The 22,443-nt window shown below is 31.3% G+C and overlaps 2 protein-coding genes across 5 annotated transcripts; both read left to right on the forward strand.

Annotated features, from left to right (window-relative positions):
- Nucleotides 1–1,180: 1,180 nt before the first annotated feature.
- LOC113868768 (12-oxophytodienoate reductase 1-like) lies at nucleotides 1,181–10,898 on the forward strand. 3 transcript variants are annotated; one of them, XM_027504645.1, is made up of 5 exons: nucleotides 1,216–1,304; nucleotides 1,396–1,667; nucleotides 1,825–2,001; nucleotides 2,110–2,496; nucleotides 10,702–10,898. In XM_027504645.1, exons 1-5 carry the CDS (start codon nucleotides 1,243–1,245, stop codon nucleotides 10,896–10,898), a joined length of 1,095 nt encoding a protein of 364 aa, XP_027360446.1. In that variant the 5' UTR covers nucleotides 1,216–1,242. The 3 variants fall into 3 exon arrangements, with proteins under 3 accessions (XP_027360445.1, XP_027360446.1, XP_027360447.1); XM_027504644.1 differs by lacking the exon at nucleotides 10,702–10,898 and having other exon boundaries at nucleotides 1,181–1,304; nucleotides 2,110–3,007; XM_027504646.1 differs by lacking the exon at nucleotides 10,702–10,898 and having other exon boundaries at nucleotides 1,264–1,304; nucleotides 1,426–1,667; nucleotides 2,110–2,998.
- Nucleotides 10,899–17,456: 6,558 nt separating this feature from the next.
- On the forward strand, nucleotides 17,457–21,918 carry LOC113869362 (type IV inositol polyphosphate 5-phosphatase 7-like). Of its 2 annotated transcripts, XM_027505654.1 has the most exons (13): nucleotides 17,457–17,553; nucleotides 17,725–17,815; nucleotides 18,299–18,373; nucleotides 18,478–18,562; nucleotides 18,660–18,764; nucleotides 18,851–19,541; nucleotides 19,660–19,853; nucleotides 20,074–20,182; nucleotides 20,289–20,437; nucleotides 20,568–20,825; nucleotides 21,323–21,408; nucleotides 21,535–21,724; nucleotides 21,840–21,918. In XM_027505654.1, exons 1-10 carry the CDS (start codon nucleotides 17,524–17,526, stop codon nucleotides 20,788–20,790), a joined length of 1,752 nt encoding a protein of 583 aa, XP_027361455.1. In that variant the 5' UTR covers nucleotides 17,457–17,523; the 3' UTR covers nucleotides 20,791–20,825; nucleotides 21,323–21,408; nucleotides 21,535–21,724; nucleotides 21,840–21,918. The 2 variants fall into 2 exon arrangements, with proteins under 2 accessions (XP_027361455.1, XP_027361454.1); XM_027505653.1 differs by lacking the exon at nucleotides 21,323–21,408.
- The last annotated feature ends 525 nt before the right edge of the window (nucleotides 21,919–22,443 follow it).

Genomic DNA, 22,443 nt, shown 5'->3' on the forward strand with positions numbered 1-22,443 from the left:
AATTTTTAACATAAACAAAATAAAAAAATAGATATTAAACTACATGCTTCAGTCAGAATCTATTTAAAAACTGATTTTATATGTAATAAAAGTTGACTTAAATTGATTTTAAATTTTTTAGTTTTTAAATAAGAGTTAATTATAGTTAATTTTTTTAGTCTTACATTATGACAAAATAACAATATAACAGTTGATTATAGTAGATTTTTACTGCGTAAGTCGATTAAGTGTAAATTTTGCTAGATGTCAATTTTAATAGATTTCAATTCAAAAACTAATATTGATTTTAATAGATTATAATTCAAAACAAAAGTTGATTATAGAATATTTTAGTATCCACTAACATGTATTAAAAATATCTCGTATTATAAATATACAACTTTCAATTCTATATTGTTTGAGATTGAATGTGAAAATTATGATGAAATGACATGGATCTTTATTTATCTTTTTATATATTACAATGGTGAAATTGTAAATAAAGAGATATTGATATGAAATATTTTAGTATGATCATGCATTCATATTTTATATTTAAATAAATTAAATTAATTAAAAATATTATATAAATAAATAAAATTAATTTAAATCAATGTGATTAGTTATTTTTTTCATTTTTCTATTAACTATAATTTAAGCATACTTTTAATTTATAGAAAAATATTAATTATAAAATTTAAAATAAAAATAAATATTTTTAAAAATATTCAAATATATATTTAAAACATAAAAATGAAAAAAATAAATATGATTTTAGTGTAAAAAATAATTTTTAAATATTTAAATTTTAATAATTTAAGACATTTTCAAAATGTACTAAAATCTATTAAAATTGACATATTTTACAATAAAATATTTTAAAAAAATACTTTAATAGACTTCTACTGAACAGTAAAAATTTAATATAATCAACTTTTATATATTTAATATAAAATTTAATATTTAAAAATTGATTTTTTCCAATATTTTTGGTCAAGATTTTTTCACTTGAACAAGTGAAAAGAACCTATGGGCTGCGCGGGATGGGTTTGCTTGGTTTGGGTGATGTCATAGGTGAGGTGGTGGCGTTAAGGGTCAAAGTCAAAGCTGACTGCTGCTACGCAATGGCACACGCCACCGCAGAAACCACTCTCGTTCTTCTATAAATACCACTCACTCTCTCTTTACAATTCTCATTTCTCGTCCAAGTTCAGTCTCTGTTATTCATCATCACTCTCCACTCTTATTATTTCATCTTCTGAAATGGCAGCGCCTAATCCTCTTCTCACTCCTTACAAAATGGGCCAATTCGATCTCTCCCATAGGTACCTACTGATACACTGTTCATGAATCATTCCTCTATTTTCCCATTCCAATTTACCATTTTACTGATTGATTTTCATTATTGAATTTCAGAGTTGTTTTGGCACCCCTCACTCGACAGAGATCTTACGGCAACGTTCCTCAACCCCACGCCATTCTCTATTATTCTCAGAGAACTTCCAAAGGAGGCCTTCTCATTACTGAAGCCACTGGCGTTTCCGACACCGCTCAAGGCTATCCCCAGACCCCTGGCATATGGACGAAGGAGCAAGTCCAAGCTTGGAAGCCCATTGTCGATGCCGTTCATGCCAAAGGTGGTATATTCTTTTGTCAAATTTGGCATGTTGGAAGGGTTTCAGATTCAGGTATTTGCTGTTTATTATTTCATTCCTCAATTCAATTTTACTTTTAACCTATTCAAGTATCAAGAGCTTATTGTTTTTATGTTTGGGTTTAAGGTTAACTAACTATATAAATTCTCATTTTTTAAACAAATTAATGGAATAATTTTTTTTTTCACAGAGTATCAGCCCAATGGACAAGCACCGATATCTTCTACAGACAAGCCACTCTCGCCGCAAATTCGGAGTAATGGCATTGATGAAGTGCAATTCACGCCACCAAGGAGGCTAAGGACAGATGAAATTCCTAGTGTTGTCAATGACTTCAGACTTGCTGCAAGGAATGCTATGGAAGCTGGTAACTTGCCTCACCTTTTAGTTTCTTCAAATTGCGATTTTATAGTTTCAGATGATAGACTGTTGTTGCTTTACTAATCATGTATGGTGTTACTGGTGCAAATTGTAGGTTTTGATGGGGTTGAGATTCATGGGGCTCATGGTTACCTGCTTGAGCAATTCATGAAAGATAAAGTGAATGACCGAACAGATGAATATGGTGGATCGCTTGAGAACCGTTGCCGATTTCCTCTGGAAATTGTTGAAGCTGTTGTGAATGAGATAGGGGCGGAGAGAGTTGGAATTAGGTTGTCACCTTTTGCAGAATATGCAGAATGTGGAGACTCAAATCCTAAACAACTCGGCCTTTATATGGTGAATGCCCTGAATAAATATGGTATTTTGTACTGCCACATGGTAGAACCCAGAATGAAAACTGTTGGAGAAAAAGTTGAATGCCCTCACAGCTTGGTGCCTATGAGAAAGGCCTTCAATGGCACTTTTATTGCTGCAGGAGGTTATGACCGGAAAGACGGCATCGATGCCGTGGCTGAAAACAGGACAGATCTTGTTGCTTATGGTCGTTTGTTCCTGGCTAATCCAGATTTGCCTAATAGATTTTCACTTGATGCTACTCTCAACAAGTATATCAGGGAGACATTCTACACTAATGATCCGGTTCTTGGTTATACAGACTACCCGTTTCTTGAATAATGCAACCAATGTTGTAACATCCAAGGGTCTAACTAAGAGCCTCCTTTCACAATAAGCTTTTCTTCCATTACACATTCCTGTTTGAATTTGGTTGGTTTGTGTAGATGATTTATTGGCATATTCTTTACATAGTTCTCTGCTCACGCTTTGGATCCAGTTGACACTTGTTCAACGTGGTGAAGGCATATAGTATGTAAAACTATTATAGTTGTAATAATGTCGCTGGATGCCAACAAGAAGTGTTAGGCAAAAGCTATGTACCTGATTTGTAATACCATACGAACTTTGTGCTAATAAGACGATTATTTCTGTACCCAAATTTGTTCATAGGTATTAGCAACCTTCATGATACTAACAACTCCCGACTGATTAATACTATAGAAAAGAGCCAATTTTCTTGCTCTTTGAAAAGAGGTCAAAGGCGAGGAAGATTTTTCTCCTTTTTTTATTGGATCCACTCTATTTTTTATTAGGTCAACGTAAAGGAAATTTATAAAAAAGTTCTTAAAATTTATTAGAAAACAATCATTTGCGTGGCGCATGATGTTGCAAAATTTCCAAGATGAGACTGTTCAGCAGAGATGGTAATGGGTAGGGTATGAGTAGGGTACTACAGTACTCATTTCCATACTCGCGTTTTAAAAAAATACCCGTACCCGATCCCATACCCGCGTGAGTATAAACATTAATCCCTGTACCCGTACCCTTTGGATACTCGCATACCCGTCTTGTACCCATTACCTGCGCTTGTTAAAGAAAAAAATATTTATAAAGAAAAATATGTTTATATAACTTCACATAAGTAGCATAATAATACAAAAATTCAATATGTAGTTGTCAAACAAGGTATAAACATAGATAACAAACAAATATTCAAAGATCATAAACGTTAAATGTATCTTAATATAATAATTTTTTAAACTAAAATTCTTAGAAATAATAAGCAAAACTAAACACACAAGTTATTTGTCAGTGATAATAGAGTTAAGTTTGAAAACTAATTCACTTAGTATCTTCTTGTGACGGCATTGAAAACTAATTCTAATTAATAACGTTTCATAGTTGTTAAGTTTTAGTGAGACAGACATTGAGAATGAGAATAGAGTTAGAGTAGAGAAGTTCAATATTAACAACAGAAAGTGGATACATAAAATATTTTTTTTAACTTTTGAATTTGAAATTGTAAGAAAAATAATATATTTAATTAAAATAATATAATATAATTAATATATATATATATATATATATTAATACTAGTATTTTTTAACTCATATACTATACGAAAGTATTTTATCAAAAATATAAATTTTTGAAAAATTATTTTAGTGAATTAAATATTTATAATGTATATAAATTTTAAAAGAAAGAATTTGAATAAAAGATAAATAGTTACAATAAAATTTTATAATAAAGAAATATACGTGTATATTAAAAAAATTATACTTTTTTATCTGAAAAAATTAACAAATAAAAATTAACAATAATTTTTTATATTTATATCTTTTCAAAAACTTCTTTGAATGTGAATAAATAGTAAGAATAATATTATTTAGATTCAATATATTATAGTTGTACTTATAATACATATGTTGCATAGAAAAATATTATTTTCAATTAAAATATAAAAAATAAAATTTAAATATTATTAATAAATAATAAGTTTATGGTAATAGTAGGTGATTGTAAAATTTATAAAATATTTATAATATATTTATTATTTATCATTCACTTTATGATTTAAACATCAATATGATTTTATTAACAAAAATATTTGTGTAAAAAATATTTTATGTGTGTCATATATAAATAATATTTTAAAAAAAGTCAATCTCATATTAACTATGTAATAATTAAATTGTGTTAGCCTAATTAAATGATATAAAATAGTAAATAAATTTTTCTATTAAAAATATAAACCAAAATAAATTTTTTAGTTTACTTTATTATTAAATATATTTTTATATTAATCTTATATAACTTCACATAAGTAATATAATAATACAAAAATTCAATGCATAATTGTAGAATAAAGTTCAAGCATATATATATATGCGGGTATGGGGCGGGGTGGGTACTTAGATACCCATACCCACACCCATTCCCATTAAAATTTGCGGACTTTTACCCATACCCATACCCGTACCTGTATAGCGGATAAATATTTGCAGGTGCCCATCAGGTACTTTACCCATTGTCATCCCTAAGGTAGTTAAAATCGGGATTTTACTTTAAATCATAAAAGAAAGTGAAAATCGTAAATCGTAAAATCGTAAATTGAATCGTAAGATTTTATAAATTCATATATATAATATAAATTCATGTTATTCATATAAAATATCATAAATTAAGAGAAAAAAGCTTTAAATCAGTAAAAGCACTTAAACAATGTAGCACTCACAAATCATAATTTATTCCATAACAATGTAATGCATTTACATGAGTAAAAAATAGACCAGAACAGAAAATATGCAAGAACAACAACAATAGATTTAGTTGTAGACCAGGTTGCACGCACTAGGAGGACTATTAAATGTTCACAACAATGTTAGGGTTCAAAGCTGCTAGAGTCAAATTAGATTCCATAAAAAGGAGATATATGAAAGAGGCATCAGCTACGATAGGGTTCAACAAAATAGACTTTGCGGAAAATTTTTTAAATCGAAGTGAAATCGTGAAATCTCATAATTTGAGGGATTTTATGATTCAAATCGGGATTTTACAAGGATTTTACTCAATTAGGATTTTATCCACGATTTAAATCGGTGAAACTTCCAAAATCGTAAAATTGTAAGATTTTAAGATTCAAATCGGGATTTTAACTACCTTGTTCATCCATACTGTTCAGTACCTAACGAAGGCATCCCAAAATTCAACACAGTACCATATAACCCCATGTACGAGTTCCTTCCAAAGTTGCAATTAAACTGTATAGGCAAGAAATTTGAAATTAAATTTAAAAGACTAAAATAAAAATAAAATAAAATTGAAAGACTAAATTAAAATGAAAAATAAAATTAGAGAATTAAAATATTTATTTTACCCAAAAAAAATACTAAGCAAATTCATAAATTTGGCGATTTTGAAGGACGTCTATTATGGTCTTTATGGTACTTATTTGAAATACATCTATCATATAAGCAATTTCAAATTCTTTTTTCACAATGGGTATTTGAATTTGATGGTTAATATTGCAGTACAGAAAAATTGACGATATAAGTAAATTTTGGTGAATGATAGTTATGTAATTTCGTCAAATTTGGTGGCTTATCTGCATGTAAGTTGATTAAGTAATTGTAATGTTTATTTTATTTATTATTTTGTTAAAAATCCTTCACATTCTTGAGCATTTGAGACCATAGTAAAAAAGAAGAAATGAGATGATGGAAGGAGATGATTTATTTTGCATGTAGAGTGGAACGGTGTGCTAAGAGATTGTGACAGGTGAGTTATTTTCTTTCTCCATCCCGTATAGAAGAAACCTGAATGTGTTGAAGAATTTTGTGGAAGGTGGGTTGTTAATCTATGTTATTTTTGCATTAATTTGGAAAAAAAAAAGTGAGATGAGATGAAATTTTGTTTGTTGTGTTAATTTAGTTCAAAGGTGTGAGAAATAATAAATTTTAAGTACATAAATTTTTTGGTATAGTTCATGAAGAGGTTGTGCTATGAGGTATTTTTATTTTAAGTTTTATTTTGATGGATTTTTTTTACTAAATATATATGATATCTTGTACAACAATGTTATTTGTTATGGACTGTGATAAATGATTTGTTTATTTTGTGTCTTCTTCATGTTTGATATATTGAATGAGGTTTGTGTTTGATAGTTCTGTTTTTTTATTTATTATTATTAAATATGTATCGGGTAAAGCAATGAAATTGTTATTTGCAGAATAAATAATCCTTATCTGTTTGTGGCATAAAAATTTTAGGTAGAATAAATGAAGATAGTTTAGTTATTATTTATTGAATAAGAGTTTGATTATTTATTTGTTGTAATAATTTTTATTATTATACATGGTTTGGTGTTACATGTTTGTCCTAAAACAAATATTTACCCTTTGTGATGATACGTTTATGTTTTTTAATTTGATTGAAAAAATTTGAATGTTTCCTATATGGTTATGGTTTACAATTTTTTGTTTGCAATGGTGCATTTCAACATATGGTAATTATATTTGTGATAACAATTTTGTATATATGATTCAATTTTTAAATTTGTGTGTAGAGGCATTGTATATGACTTAATATTTTAGGATATTTTAACATGGTGTTATAATTTATCAGAAACATTGATATGATATAATAATGTGATGAAATATTTTTTTGATATGTGTATGCTTTTTTAAATTTTTGTGCAAAGGGTGAAAATGACATAGTTTTGTTGTTTATTACATGCTATTGTTGAAGATTGAATGTGTTGTCAGGGATGTAAAAACACAAGTTAAGGTGATCTTATTAGTATAATTGAAAGTTTTGAAGTTTGACTTGTTTGTAATATAATATTTAGTTATAGCATTTTCTATTGATTTCATATGTTTGCTCAAGATCATTCTTTCATTCCATTCTTGAAATTATTTCACTGCATGACCGAATTGATACTAAAAATTAGAGTAAATGTTAAGAGAGTTGATATAAAACTATTTCTTAGCCATGGGTGATAAATATTAGGTTCAATTTATGATTTGAATGATGGGGGTTGATTGAAATTTTTGTATGAGGGAGAACACGTCTTCAAGATTAGAGTGTATGATACATTTCTTAATGAAATAGTGCACTCATATTGTGTAAGACATTGCAAAACTTCATCTCAATGTATGGCAGAAGCATGACATGAACTTGCAAGATAGTTTAGTAATGAAATTTTGTTTGACAATGAATTTGAAGATAACAGGTTTCATTTCTTGTTTTAGAAATGTCTTTTTGTATTACAACAAACTTTTTGGTAAGTTGATGTTGTTTTTAAATATAAAATATGTATTATGTTACATTATATAATGGATGAATGATTTATAAATTTTGTATTACATAATAGGTTTTGCCTATTGAATTTTGTGCTAAAGGTCTAGGTCTAGTATATAAACCTAAAAAGTACTTACTTCAACTTAGCGATAGTAACTTGTTTGAAGTTGAGGTGCATTGGACTGGAAGAAAAAAGGGATTTTCATATCTGAAGTTTGGATGACATCAATTTTATCTTATGAATGACATTAATGTTAAAAATATCCTCAGATTTAGCATAAAAAACAATAGAAACAAAATTATCTATGTCAGAGAGTTATAATAATTAGTTGTAACAACAATTAAGGGCAAAACTAATTCATATTCATAAACTTGACATTTGAAATTGAAAATCATTTGGTTTCATTGTAAGAAAATATTTTTTTGCAGTAACATAACCATAAATCACATACCTACATACCTAATATCAAATAATATAACAACTATTAATGTTACATAAGTTAAAAATGCACAGGGATAATTTATTTTCAAGTAAGAAAGACTGAGAATTTGTAATGATAAAGTGCAGAGTGTGTTGTCTTATCAAAGATCAAAGTTTATAACTTATCTAGGTGTATGTAGTAGTATTTGTCAATATTATTGTTCATGAATAAATATATTTATTAAAAAGTAATAAAGAGAATTTTAAATTGAATTCTCATAATATTATTTTGTGTAGATTATTTTTAATTACCAAGAATAAAATGATTTAATTGTTTGAACTTAAATAGTATGTAATAAAGTAAAATAAAATATAAGAGAATTATACAAGAAGATAATCAAAACATCAAGAAAATTGCACAATTTCTAACAAGAAAACTATTCGAGATGAATGTAGAGTTTTTAGTTTCACATTTATACCAAGTTCAATTTTAGTTTAATCTCAATCCTAGTTTTCCTATAACCGCTAATAAATCATACTAAAATTACTAGCATCCAATAATCATACAATATTAGTATTATTTTTCCTAAACTATTAGTCCCAATAGTGGTGCAATACAAAAAGATAGAGAAAACATAAATAATCTGAGTTTATTAATTTAATAACCTATTGAAAAAGACTAAGTTTGATCCACTTAATTTTTTATCTTATTTTACTTTATAGTTTCATTTTCTACATGTGGTATGATTGCATAAAATGCAATCAATTATAATATTTTAAGAGTTATCATATAAACATGTTAAATTAAAATCAGTATAGAAAGAAAACTATGATTGTCATTAAACATAAAAATCGCATAAAGTGTACAAGGAGTTCATCATAATCTCAACTATAGATTTAGTTACTCAAAATAAAATAAACAAGAAAATTAATTGTAAAAAAATCTATATTTATTTGAATTGGAAATGGAAACTATAAAAACTCCCGTAAGAAAAAGACACAAAAAGATTTTTTGTTTGCAAAAAGCACTTTCAATCACTTGCTTAAACTCTGGAAAGATATTTTATGTATTCACCAATGATCTCTACTCTCAAGCAATTTCAAGAGTCGTCAAAAGTAGGCTAGATAAAAGTTCTTCCACCTTATGTTCCTTTAAATAGGGTTTCCAAAATTCTTAAAACTTTTTTAATTTAAATCACCAGATAAGAAACACGACAATGCATACGCTTAAGCACGGTTGTGCTTAGCCGCAAAGCACTCTGAGGTTGACTGTTAAGCAAAGTCGTGCTTTATGCTATTTTTCTTTAGATTTTCTCCAACTGTAATCAAAATGCTTCTTCAATTTGTTGGTGATCTTCTCATGTTAGGCTATAACAAATCATAGCAAAATTACTGTCAAATCTATCAAATAATGACCAAGTGTATGAAAATAAGTTATAAATACTTCAAAATACAAATTATTAATCTCGTCATACTTGAGATTTGTTTATTCTGAGACCTCAAGCAAAGTTCCTAGCTAACAAAAAAGAATAAATTGAAACATATTATCATAAAAAGTAAACTAAAAACTTACAAAATAAGAAGAACAGGAAAGAGTAATATGAATAAACATAAACACCACGTAGAATAGAACACACCCCGTTGAAACTTTGTCTAAAAATTAACAACTATTTAAGAGAAAATCTATAATGTTATATAATGACAAATATTATAATGAATTGAATTTCTTACAACTTTTAGAACTTGTAATGTACTGATTATTAAAAAAATGCACCTACTATGAATGAAATAGTGGTCACTTAAGTTTTTAAAAATAGAAATTTTTTTGGAAAGGTTAGCCAAAAATATCATTTTAACAAACAGTATTTTGTATACATTCCAATTAATAAGTGAAACTAAGTTTATGTGAAAGTAAATATAAAAATAAGTCATATTAAAACACCCCTACAAAGATGAAAGTTTTGAATTCACTTTGTTAAGGAGATGTAGTGCATAATAAGACATCAAGTAGAAAACAGAGTATATTAAGAGCACCATAACATTAGTTAATAGCCAAAATGTTTGGTTCATGCACCCTAAAAAACATTACCTTTTGTTTCCATTGTCATTTCTACCGAAATCCATTTTACTTTTCCTCTTTAAATTTGTCTTCTTGTTGGCCTTCGCCTATGTCTTCGTCCTCTTCTTCACCTTGTCTTTGTTTTCGTTTTACCTTTTACCTCAGACTAAGTCTTTATCCTCATCTTTGTCTGCGGTGTCCTCTTTGTCTTCCTATACATTTTTGTCTATATCTTGGCTTTTTTGCTGAAATGGGGCAAATAGAGAAACTAATTCTCTATATAGCATTATTGCCAAATAAATTCGCTATCTGGGATGAGAAATGCCATGTGGTATAAGTGTTAGAAGATGCAGTGCTGACATAAAATAATTTAAAAGTACCATCAAACTACTTAGAGACACTAAAGAAAGCTAAACAAGTGTTGCATTAATAACGGAAAGAAATTTAAAAAAATCATCAATGACTGCGATTGTAACATGTGGACGTTCTCTATAGTGTCAGACAGCTCAGATCCGACCTTGTGGCTATGAGAAAGGCCTTCAATGGCACTTTTATTGCTGTAGGAGGTTATGATAGGAAAGATGGGATCAATGCCATAGCTGAAAACAGGGCATATCTTGTTGCTTATGGTCGTTTGTTCTTGGCTAATCCAGATTTGCCAAAGAGATTTGAGATTGATGCTCCTCTCAACAAGTATCACAGGGACACTTTCTACACTTCTGATCCTGTTATTGGTTACACTGACTACCCATTTCTTGAATGAAAATATTAACCAATGATGTAGCATCGTCCAAGTGTAGACCCTTCTTTTATAATAGCCATTTTTTCTATCACACATTCATATTTGAATTTTATTGATCTGTGTAATAAAGCTTCGGATCCAGGTTAACACATTTTCTATATGGTGAGTGCATAGCCATAGAGTATGTAAAACTATTATTGTTGTAATAATATCAGTGAATTACAAGTCCAAATTGCAATTAACCGTATTGGAAGGCAAGAAATTGAAGAGCTGATAAATGCAAATTTATTAAGACTAGACTTTTTGATCATTCATAGAAAATATATAAATATTCTTTAATTTTTAAGATATTAGAAAAATTATAAATATTAATTTAGAATAAGTTTATAATACTCTCTTAGGATTCAAGCAACTAAACTTTTTTTGATCAATAATTAAGATTTCAATGTTTTCTTGTTTTGATCGATTTTTAATTTTTTTTGTCGACTGGAATGTTGGTGCAACACTGACACTGTAACCTCACCCACTGGACAGCTTTTCACGAGGCAATCTCTTAATGGGCTCTGTCAAGTTTAAGCCCAATGTTCTTGTCCTATTCAAGAAGGTTTTGGTTTTGGTTTTCTAATCAACTTAACTAAGTCCAGTTACTTATTTGAATCGGGCTAAAGGTTAATCAATTTTATTTTGGGCCAACAGATAAGTCCAGATATTCGGCTATGGACGACCTGTAAAATTTATTTTGAATAAATAATTTTTATTATTTTTAAGATTTAAAAAAAAATAATAGATATATATTTAAAAATATATATTAAATTATTTAATAACTAATTACATGTTAAAAATAAATTCAAACATCCTATAACAAAGGTAACACATGATATATATAAAATGATTTCTTTTATTTTTTAAAATTATATTTTAATAAAATATAAATATATACCTTTTGTAGTTTATATTTCTATATATTTAATTTTAAAAACTTAAAAATAAAAATTAATTATTTATATACTACATTTGGGCTTATTCAAACATATTTTCAAAACTTTACGGAAGAGGCAATGCCTCCTTCTGTAGACAAGATAATAATAATAATAAAAAAAAACCAGTTATATTTTATTAAAAGGAATTCTTTCGAGTTTTGACCTTGAATTTTATTTATTGTCAGACTCAGTAGGTAGATTTTTATTGTTTTAAGTAAAATATACTTAAAAAAGGGATAGGGATTCACTCACTTGAAAAGCAAGTTTGTCAATCTTAATTCATTTAATGTTTTTTAATCGATATTTAATTTCATCAATTTAATTTCTATGTTAAATTTTTGGGCTAAATCAAATAAATTTGCAAAAAAAAAAAACACTAAAAACTAATTGATGTCTTATTAAAAAAAATCCCCTGTTGATATATAATATATTTTTTTAAAATATAAGTAAATAGTAATATTGTATATTTATAAAAGTTTAATTTATCAAAAAATTAAAAGTGGACATTGAATTTAGGTGAACTTCAATTATAATATCTGAATTCGTCACTCTGAACTATGAGAAAAAGCTTTACACAACAATTACCTCCCAACATGAAGATTAATGTCACAGTGTGCTAGTGAAAAATTCTACTTGAAGACTATAAACATCTGTATCATTTCTTTATGATTAACTGCGAGGGATTTTTCTAACAGATTTCTTCCCCCTAATTAATGTTTTGAATGTAAGATTAACAAGTCAACTGCATTTTTGTACTTACACCTGTCAAATAGCTACATTTCAGGTAACTACATACCATTGAGCCAATGGCCATTCCAGGTGAATTATTGTATTGTTGAACTTGTACCTATAAATATTAGTTGTGGTCCAATAATGCATTTAAAATTTTACCCACCAGCAATAAATTTTTACCCCATTTTGGAAGTGAAAGAATACACATATTTGAGCTAGGAAGAAGAAACTTAAAGGCTGCACAAATTGGAGAAGCAAAATCATTATACAATTATGATGAATGATTTCCCTGCATTGGCAGTTTGGCAAAATGGGAAATGCGGTTGAACTACTCCAATAAAATGCTTACCAAAAACTACACCACTTGACCCTGCCATGTTTTCCTAATTATGACAACCTTTTCCACCTTGTATACTTGTAATCAAAATTCTATGACAACCTAGGAACTACATAGATTTTCATCACTCTAGCTCTTCTACTTTCTTATTAAAATATAAGTTGGTCATTTCCACAGTGACCCGTGTAAATTTTTAATTATTGCTCACACGTTAAAAAAAACTAAAAAAGGGAAAAAAATTATGAGAGGTGGATTTTTCCTTTAACCTTGAAAAAATGTATATCTAAAATGTGTTTAGTATACAAGTGAGAGGTCTACATCATAGGTATACTCTTGTACAATTTGCTTGTGTGTGTCTTCCCCTTTAATGCAAAAGATAGTGACGGATGAGAACTTTGTTACATTTTGAATACTAAAGTACCCCAAACCCAAAATGCATTCCATGGTAAGGGTAGGGAAGAAAAAAAAGGAACCCAATGGGGTCTCCCTCTCAAAGCAGGAAAAGCAAGAAAGAATCAAACTTAACTAGAAGACAGTAAAAAGAGAGAGAGAGAAGAAAAAATGGGTTGCTGCCCCCTTTGACTGCCTCGATAGTTTTACCATGGATATTACTAGGTAGGTTATTTAAGAAGACAAAAAGCAAAAGCAAGAAGCAGATCTTCTTCCAGTTCTTTTTGGTTTTTTGTGACCTTTATTTTGTATCTGCAATTATCAATTATTTGCGAGGAAGATAATCCTAGTTAAGATTTGTTTGACTGACAAATCAATGTTAATGTGATTTTGTTACGAAAATGTGTTTATCATGTTAAATATGAATGAAGATTGTGTGTGTTAATAAATATGTTTTTTATTAAAATCTACAGCAAGAGTAGTGGAGGAGTAATAGTTACATTTTTTACATAATTTTTAAAATTTTTTAACTAGTGTCATAAGCACATGTATTCGGATTTTTCTCAATTATTATTATTTGTTGAATTACAAGGGCTGAGAGCCAGAAATATTACCATTGTGATTATAATTATACAAACACCAACTTCGTGTTAATTCGTTATGATGAGAGTACAACAATGAATACGTATTGTCCCAAGTTCCAACCAGTCAATGCTCTTCAATTATTAGTTTAATTGTGTGACCAATTAATGCTTTCCTAAAATAAAAATCCAATCCTCTTCATCATCAAGATACCTTATGATAACACTACGCAAGACTCATTTTCTTGTCTGTTTCTTTCTTCTTGTTGAATAATGAGTACTGTTTTAGCTTCAGATTCTACTGCACATATAAGAAAGGTTTGGTGCAATACCGTGTTGTTGATTCAAATCTAACTAACGGTGTTCCCCTTCATACCACCACCACTTGATGGCATTACGAATATTTCTATTGCTTTTTCTGTTGGGAAAAAAAGTGTCATGGTTTCTTTTAAGATATGCTTAGTGCTGCTCTTTTTTATATCGTTATCATAGTCATTTCCCATATACATGTTTCCATGTAGAACTGTCTTTTAAGACCTATAATAGTTTGAACTCTCTTGAATATATTCACATAAAATCAAACATTTCTGCCTTTTCCTTTCAAGATTTGTGATTATTGGGTATATTATTAAACTCCTATTATACGCACCTAAAGAATACTGTTTGTCTTGTATGACTTGAATTATGTTTAAAATACATCAATATTGATTTTTATGTAATTTCTTTAACCCTACCCAAGTAACATATTTTGATGGTCAAGTATTTAATGTCATGCAAACAAAAAGGAAAACTCAAATTTTGTGTCTCTTAACTAGAATGATAGGAAGTTGAGCATCCAAATATCATCCTTTTTCATCATATCCTTATTGAATCCTTAAACGTTGATTCAACTTAGATACCACTGAAGAAGATGCCGTGTATCTTGTAGATTGTCAATACTCAAAGATGGAAGACAAATAGATGAAGACTTTGCACATCCGAAATTGTGGGACCACTTCATTTTTGCTTTAGACATATGCAATTACCATATGTGGCCCAATTCTCTTTAGTCTTTGCTACACAATTCTCCCCTTTACAAGTTTATTTGGACTATTCAAATGCCCACCTTTTCCTTCCTCATTGCCTCAAATCATTCCAAAGAGCCACATTTAACGACCCATAAACGTAATCGTGCTCTTAAATTCCTGCAAAAAGGAAAAGTAGATCACACCATCACCTATACTATTCAGTGAAGGTAAGAATAGAGTCATGTTAAGAGACACCATTCATAAATACATATTATATTTTGCATCCACTAATATTTTTAAAAAAAATTATGATTATAATGAAAGTTTTTATGCAATAATTTATAGAATCTAATATTTTATGCAACATTTTTGCATAAAGAGAAGATTATATTATGCTGATAAGATAACCTTGATTTGATCGCTATGGAAGTCCACTCATTACTCATGTCTTTGAAAAATTCACAAGGCAGAAGGGGTTCCAATTGGCCCCCCCATTTGGTGCTTAATTTGATCCTACATGCTTCAACCAAATATAACTTTTATGCATTTATTTCCCTATCCACGATTTCTTCGCCCGAATTTGATTAGACCCATTTGCTTTGTCCTTTTCTCATTAGTTCCTGAAATTCTGAATTTTGTGAATTCAAACTAAATGGTTGCTAAACTCGTTATACCTTTGACCCGTATTAATTTTGTTATATTGTCGAGGCCGCGGCTAGTGGTTATTTTTTTGGCTTAAGGTGTCAAAAAGTATTAGCAAGACAGTTAATACAAACAGACAGTGATTAGTGGAGGTTTATGAAATTGTTAAGTATTTCTTTTGGAGGGTGGAATTGTGAGATGGAATCCCTTTCTTTTCTTCTCATATTTTTAAATAACAATAATATGCTTCGAATAGCAGTATTGCGCCGTTAGCTACATATATTTAGTCATTCATCCATATTTAATATACTATAGATAATTAGATAGTCGGGCCCCAACAATCATGAGGTTTAGACAAAACCCAAATTTATTTGACAAGAAACACAAAATCTTGAAGGGTTAGGCAGATTCATGTGGTCAATGGGGGAGCTCAAACTTGTGAATCCAATTAGCCAAAAGTTCATTTTGTTAGATACATGGATTGTTGAATGCTCGAGAAATTCAAAAGCTGCAGCATGGGCGGCGTCCAAAACTGTAAAGGAAAATCAAACATATATATTTTTTCCTTTGTGTTAATTGAATAGAAGTTCCTCCTAATGCATAAATTAACTCAAGACTAATCCCATACAAGTGAAAATAAAAAGAGGTATAAATAGACTCATTTAGCAACTACACTAAAAGTTGGCGGTAGCTTCTAAGAGTTAAAGGTAGTGAAGTCCCAACACCACAAATTGAGGTGAGTTGCCCTTGTTTCCAAGGACAGTGAGACTAGGTAAATAGGTTAAGTGCAAAAAAGGCCTTGAAGTTGATAGGCAAAACACCCCACAGTCCGTGGCATGCACCACACCTATGACCAATCTATAGAAGCCAACACCACATTGCTCCATAAATTGTAACGTCATAAGATGGCAAATATAAGAGGGACAGAAAAATAAGTTTTTGGAGGGACTCATTCACGTACCCAAAATGGAACACTAGAATTTTATTTTGCTTTTGTTTTAGAGCTGTATAAGGTGAGGGTCGTCAAGACCATCATAATTCATACAACACAAGTATACTTGTGTTCCAAACATTCCTTGTCCAACAAAAGAAGAAACACAACAAATATACACATAGATATGTAGTCCAAATACATACATATGTTCACAACGACCCTTTTATCTTTTTCCTTGTTCAACTGCTTTTACTTTGATTGGAAGACCAAAACGGGAAGAAAGATTACAGCTATAAGATACTGCTAGATCTCACTCACTTTGCTGACTAGGGGCAGCCTTTGTTCATCTGACCGAAACGTTTTATGTTCAGAAATGTTAAAGCTAAACAGCCTGCCCGTTGCCCCCTCCATGTTTGCCTTGTCTTGAACTGAGGTTACAATTATTTTTTTCTTTCAAAATTAAATAATTATTATTTAATTGAATAACAAAAAAGCTCTTCTCTACACTCACTCACTGCGCTTTATTCTGTTCAAATTCGATACTTTGCTGTTGTTGCAAAGAACGAGGCCAAATGTTTCCAAGAGAGAGAAACACAGCTTGAATCTCTCTCTCTCTCTCTCTCTCGCATTGTCTTGTTCTACTTCAGAATCTCATCTCACTTCCACGCATTAAAGACTTAAAGGCGTTGCTTCTCTTTCTAGTTGGTTGCATATTTACGGGGACTTTGCTTCCTTGTTCTTACACTTTTAAGAGTGTGGCTGTGGCATCACATCACAAGAGGGAAACACAACAACACCCCTTCTCCATTCTGCTGTATCTCTCCTTTGCTAATTTTATTTTATTTTCTCCCTTGTGTTGGGGAAGAGCACCAGATGAGAGCTTGTTCTTGTTCCTCTGTTGTCAAAGAAAGAGAGAGGGTGGAAGTTGGTGAAAGGGCCTTCACAAAAAGACAATTTTGTTCCTTCAATTTCTGAGAATTTTGGGTGACTCTTGGAAAACAACATAGCATACTTGAGGAGCTGTATGAGGTAGAAGATCAACAATGAGAGATGGGAATTCCAAGAAAAGCAAGGTTTTTTACCCTCTTTACTCTCTTCTGCTGATGAAAGATGGTTTTTTCTTTTTCTTTGGAAGGGAGGGGTTGTCCTGGGAAATGGAATTAAACATTTTGATTGTGCTGTTATTTGCATCTTTCAATTTTTTGGCAACTTGTTAAATGTTTTGTGTGTTTGGCGTGATGAAGCTCTCATGGTCGAAGAGAATGGTCAGAAAGTTCTTCAATATCAAAGGCAAAGCTGAGGACTCCTACCAATCAAATGGTGCTACTTATGGAGGTGGGTATCTTCGTTTTCTTCAAAAATTCCACTGTCTAAGAGTGATCGTTTTCAACAAAAATGGGGCACCAACATGGTGCGTGCTTCAATCCAATAAGATGCTAAAGCATTGTAGAATTCCGTGGTTCTATTTGAGTGGTGGAGAAACCGAGGGGATTAGATAAACAGCACCACACTTAGAAACAGAATTCAAACCTAGTATCATTCGTTAAGTTCTGTCTGATTTTGTTTTTATCTAAGAATGACAAGTTTTGCAAAACACTGACTCATGTCGGAAACTTACCTTTGTCTGAATTTTTATATCTACCGATTCTGTTTCTTACCGAATTTGTTGGCAGCCAAACGAAGAGCAAGCATATTTAAGACTCTAATATGCTTTTGGCTACTTTCACCTATAGACACAAGGCATTCCCATTTTTCTCCCCAAGGTTTGACCTCTTGTCAATTGTAATTTGATGCATTGAAATTTGTTTCCTTCTTCAGGAGGTGACGTGGAATACAGAAGCAGGAACAGCTTCTCCGAGAGAGAGCCGTGCACGATCAAAAAGAGCAAAACAGGTATACAATTACCCAATCCATTCTTTGAATCATTACCAATTTGAGAATCCTCATTTTTTATTTGTTCATACAAATTTTTTACAACCTCTCATTGTGATGTGCAGAGAAGTTTAGCAGGAACACAGAGCAGGTCAGGCGTGGAAGAATGAATCTTGACCATCCTCGAATTATTGATGTCCAAAACTATAGGTATGCTGCTCCTGTGATTTTACCTTTTCATCAAGAAAAAAAGTCATGCTTTGATGTGATCGATTTCTCATGAGTGCTTCCTTTTCTTTATGAGCAGCATTTTCGTTGCTACTTGGAATGTGGCTGGAAGATCCCCACCTAGTAATTTGAGTATAGATGATTGGCTTCATGCATCACCGCCTGCAGATATTTATGTTCTTGGGTAGGGTTTGGTGCTTGTCAACATCTTTTCCTAGCAAACGTAGTACTAGTTGTTGCTAATGACACCTTTCTACCTTTGTGTTTCAGATTTCAAGAGATAGTTCCCCTGAATGCTGGTAACATCTTAGGTGCAGAAGACAATGGCCCTGCCAAAAAATGGCTGGCTCTCATTGGAAAGTCTTTAAACAATCTTCCCGGTACTAGTGGAGGTGGTGGATATTATACACCATCACCAATTCCTCAGCCAGTGGTAGAATTGAATGCAGATTTTGAGGGATCGGCTAGGCAAAAAAACTCGTCATTCTTCCATCGGCGATCATTCCAGACAACTTCTAGCAGCTGGGGAATGGACAATGATCCTTCAACTGTTCAACCACGTCTAGATCGAAGATTCAGTGTCTGTGATCGTGTGATTTTTGGTCACAGGAAGAGTGATTTTGATCCCAGTTTTAGGTGGGGTTATAGGCCTAGTGACTATTCCAGGGCAAGTGATTACTCCAGACCCAGTGACTATTCAAGATGGGGTTCATCCGATGATGATAATGGCCTTGGAGATTCGCCAAGCACAGTCTTATTTTCACCAATGTCTTATGGTGGACCTCCCTGTGTTGAAGATGGACACGGTATGCCAGGGCGATCAAGGTACTGCCTTGTTGCGAGTAAGCAAATGGTAGGAATATTTCTTACCATATGGGTGAGAAGTGAATTGAAGGATCATGTTCGAAACATGAAAGTATCATGTGTTGGCAGAGGATTGATGGGTTATCTTGGAAACAAGGTGAATTTTAAATCAGTCATGATTGTCCTTAGTTTTATTCTTGCTTTGATATACTCAGCAAAAAATGCTGATTTCTTGATATTGGTTTACATGAGAGTTATTATGCTTGTATTTGCAGGGATCCATTTCAATTAGCATGTCTCTGCATGAGACAAGCTTTTGCTTCATTTGTAGCCACTTGACCTCAGGACAGAAAGAGGGTGATGAACTAAGAAGAAATTCTGATGTGATGGAGATTCTTAAAAAGACAAGGTTTCCACGTGTACATGGTGCTGACAATGAGAAGTCCCCAGAGACTATCCTTGAGCATGAGTAAGAATTTACTTGCATACATTACTATGATTAGTATTTTTTTTAACATGCGTATGAAATTTGAGGCCCTTCTCGCATGCTAACGCATTGTCTAGATTTCTTAACACATTAACAATTATGTCTCCCTACAATTCCCAAACCATTTATGATTGTGTTCTATTTTCATTTATCAGTTTTGCTTTAGATTTCAAATGTTCTAATTTTGGATTCATTTATTTAGTCGAATAATATGGCTTGGAGATCTGAATTATCGGATTGCCCTCTCCTACCGTTCTGCTAAGGCACTTGTTGAGATGCAAAACTGGAGAGCATTGTTGGAAAATGATCAGGTATGTCTATAACCACTTCCATTTCCTAGTTTTTCTTTTAACTTTAATTGTATTGTTGTAAAACAAAAACAATCAAAGTTAACACGTATATGGGCATTCCTGGCAGTTGAGAATAGAGCAGAAGAGAGGTCGTGCATTTGTGGGATGGAATGAAGGGAAGATTTATTTTCCTCCAACATACAAATATTCAACTAACTCAGATAGGTATGCAGGAGATGATATGCACCCAAAGGAGAAAAGGCGAACACCTGCTTGGTAAGAACTTCTTCAGTCACTTAGCCAGAGTAATAGCCATTTTGCTAAAAAGGCAAATATGATCATAAAATTTTGTCAAATTGTTGCAACTTATGCCAAAATAAATTTTTTATTTTTATTTTTTGTATAGGTGTGACCGTATTTTGTGGTATGGAGAAGGTCTCCATCAATTATCTTATGTCCGCGGGGAATCAAGGTTTTCAGACCACAGGCCAGTTTACGGCATCTTTTGGGCTGAGGTTGAGTCAAGTCATGGAAAATTGAAGAAAAGTATGAGCTGTTCTCGTTCCAGAATTGAGGTGGAGGAACTCTTGCCATATTCCCACGGATATACTGAACTAAGCTTTTTCTAAACATGGAAGGAAGGCTACTAGATATGAGATTTCAGGTACTCTCCAAGCCTTATGCATATGCTCACAATTACAAAAATACAAGATTCTTGCTTGTATTGCAAACTTCGGTACCTGAAATGATTTTTTTCTTTTTAATTTCATGCACATATAGTCATACATAAAAATAAAAAAACAAAACCTAGGTGGAGCTCTAAGCAAAGGCTCATGGGCCCTTTTTCTTATCTTATTGTTGCCTAGACCAAAAGTACAAGGTTCAGATGCTGTGACTGAATTATATTATATCTGAGCATAATAATGTGGATACAGATATGTTTCTTTGCCACTACCTGTGTCTTTCATTTCTATATATGCAAAGTGATTTCATCAATCCGTTAGCATAAATAATAGAATATGTTCACTGCATGGTCTGATAAATCACCATATCATTCTTTTCTGCTTTAAAGTCCTTTTGTTTTTTCCCTTGTTGTCATTTTCAGTTATTTTCCCCTCTGAATTAGAAATCTTACATGCACCTATACCTATTCCTATTCAGCACCCGGTCAACAAGCGGGAATCACTTTGAAGAAATTTATCCATGAAGGTTGATAGGGACAGCCCATTTCCCACATACCGAAAAAGGTTAGTTTTTTTTGTTTTTCTCTTTCATGCTTTTCTTGGTTCTTCTGCTTTTGTTCTCAACCTCTTTGTTTAATTTTAAATTTACTTTATCTTTGTGAGGTGCTAATATGTAATTTTGTTACACAGCCATCAGCCATGCCTTGCCTAACACATGTTAAGGACACAGTTCCTCATCATAATCTCGTTAGCTACTCACGCCAGCTTCAGTAATCAATACTGTGCAAGTGTGCATTATTTGATAGCCAATTAACAAACACTCAACTTTACAATGTCTCAAAACTCCGTACATTTTTTGGCAATCCCGCGCAATCATTAGGTACTATATTATTCTTTTCTCATTAATGTTGGTTTCTGTTTCTATAAATTAGTAAATTACTAGTGATACGCACGCTGCACGCATACTCATGATCAATGCTTTTTTTGTTGTGCAGGAGGCGGAGGGAGATAATTTTTTTATTAATGATTCTTTAATTGTTTTTGGAGAATATTCATGATGACTGAATGAAGGTGAAAGATTGAAAATAATCATTTGGGTACTAACCTTTTTTTTTTTTTTTACTGTTTCTAATGCGGAGATTATGAGAATTTTGATGTATACCGATTGCTACACTGGTGAAAAAGAAATTGTACAAAGAGAAAAAAGAAAGAAAATTCCAGTTAATTAATAGAATTACAGAGCTTCCACTGCTCATTTTCTGACTCTGTCTGCATTATTAATTATTTTACTGATAAAGTTACCTTGATATCAAATAATATTCCTCTCCTGCTCTTCTTTTTATTGTTGAGCTCATTAACAAACTAAAAAGGCTTAGACAGGTTCACAGGTTTCAAAAGTATATGGAGGTTAATGCCCCCTCTTCCAAAATTCTATATCCAATGTTCTTTAGTTCCTTGCCATAACTTTTTTGGTCTGTGTATTATGGGAATAAGGATTGCCAAACAACAAAAACAAATTAAGCATTAACAACGCGAACAACGGATCTCCATGAAACTTTTGGTTTCATATTCATACGAAAACATATTATCCAAACGGTT

This window comes from Abrus precatorius, unplaced genomic scaffold (genome assembly GCF_003935025.1).
Source record: "Abrus precatorius isolate BTA unplaced genomic scaffold, Abrus_2018 Scaffold6, whole genome shotgun sequence".
Classification (NCBI taxonomy): Eukaryota; Viridiplantae; Streptophyta; class Magnoliopsida; order Fabales; family Fabaceae; genus Abrus; species Abrus precatorius.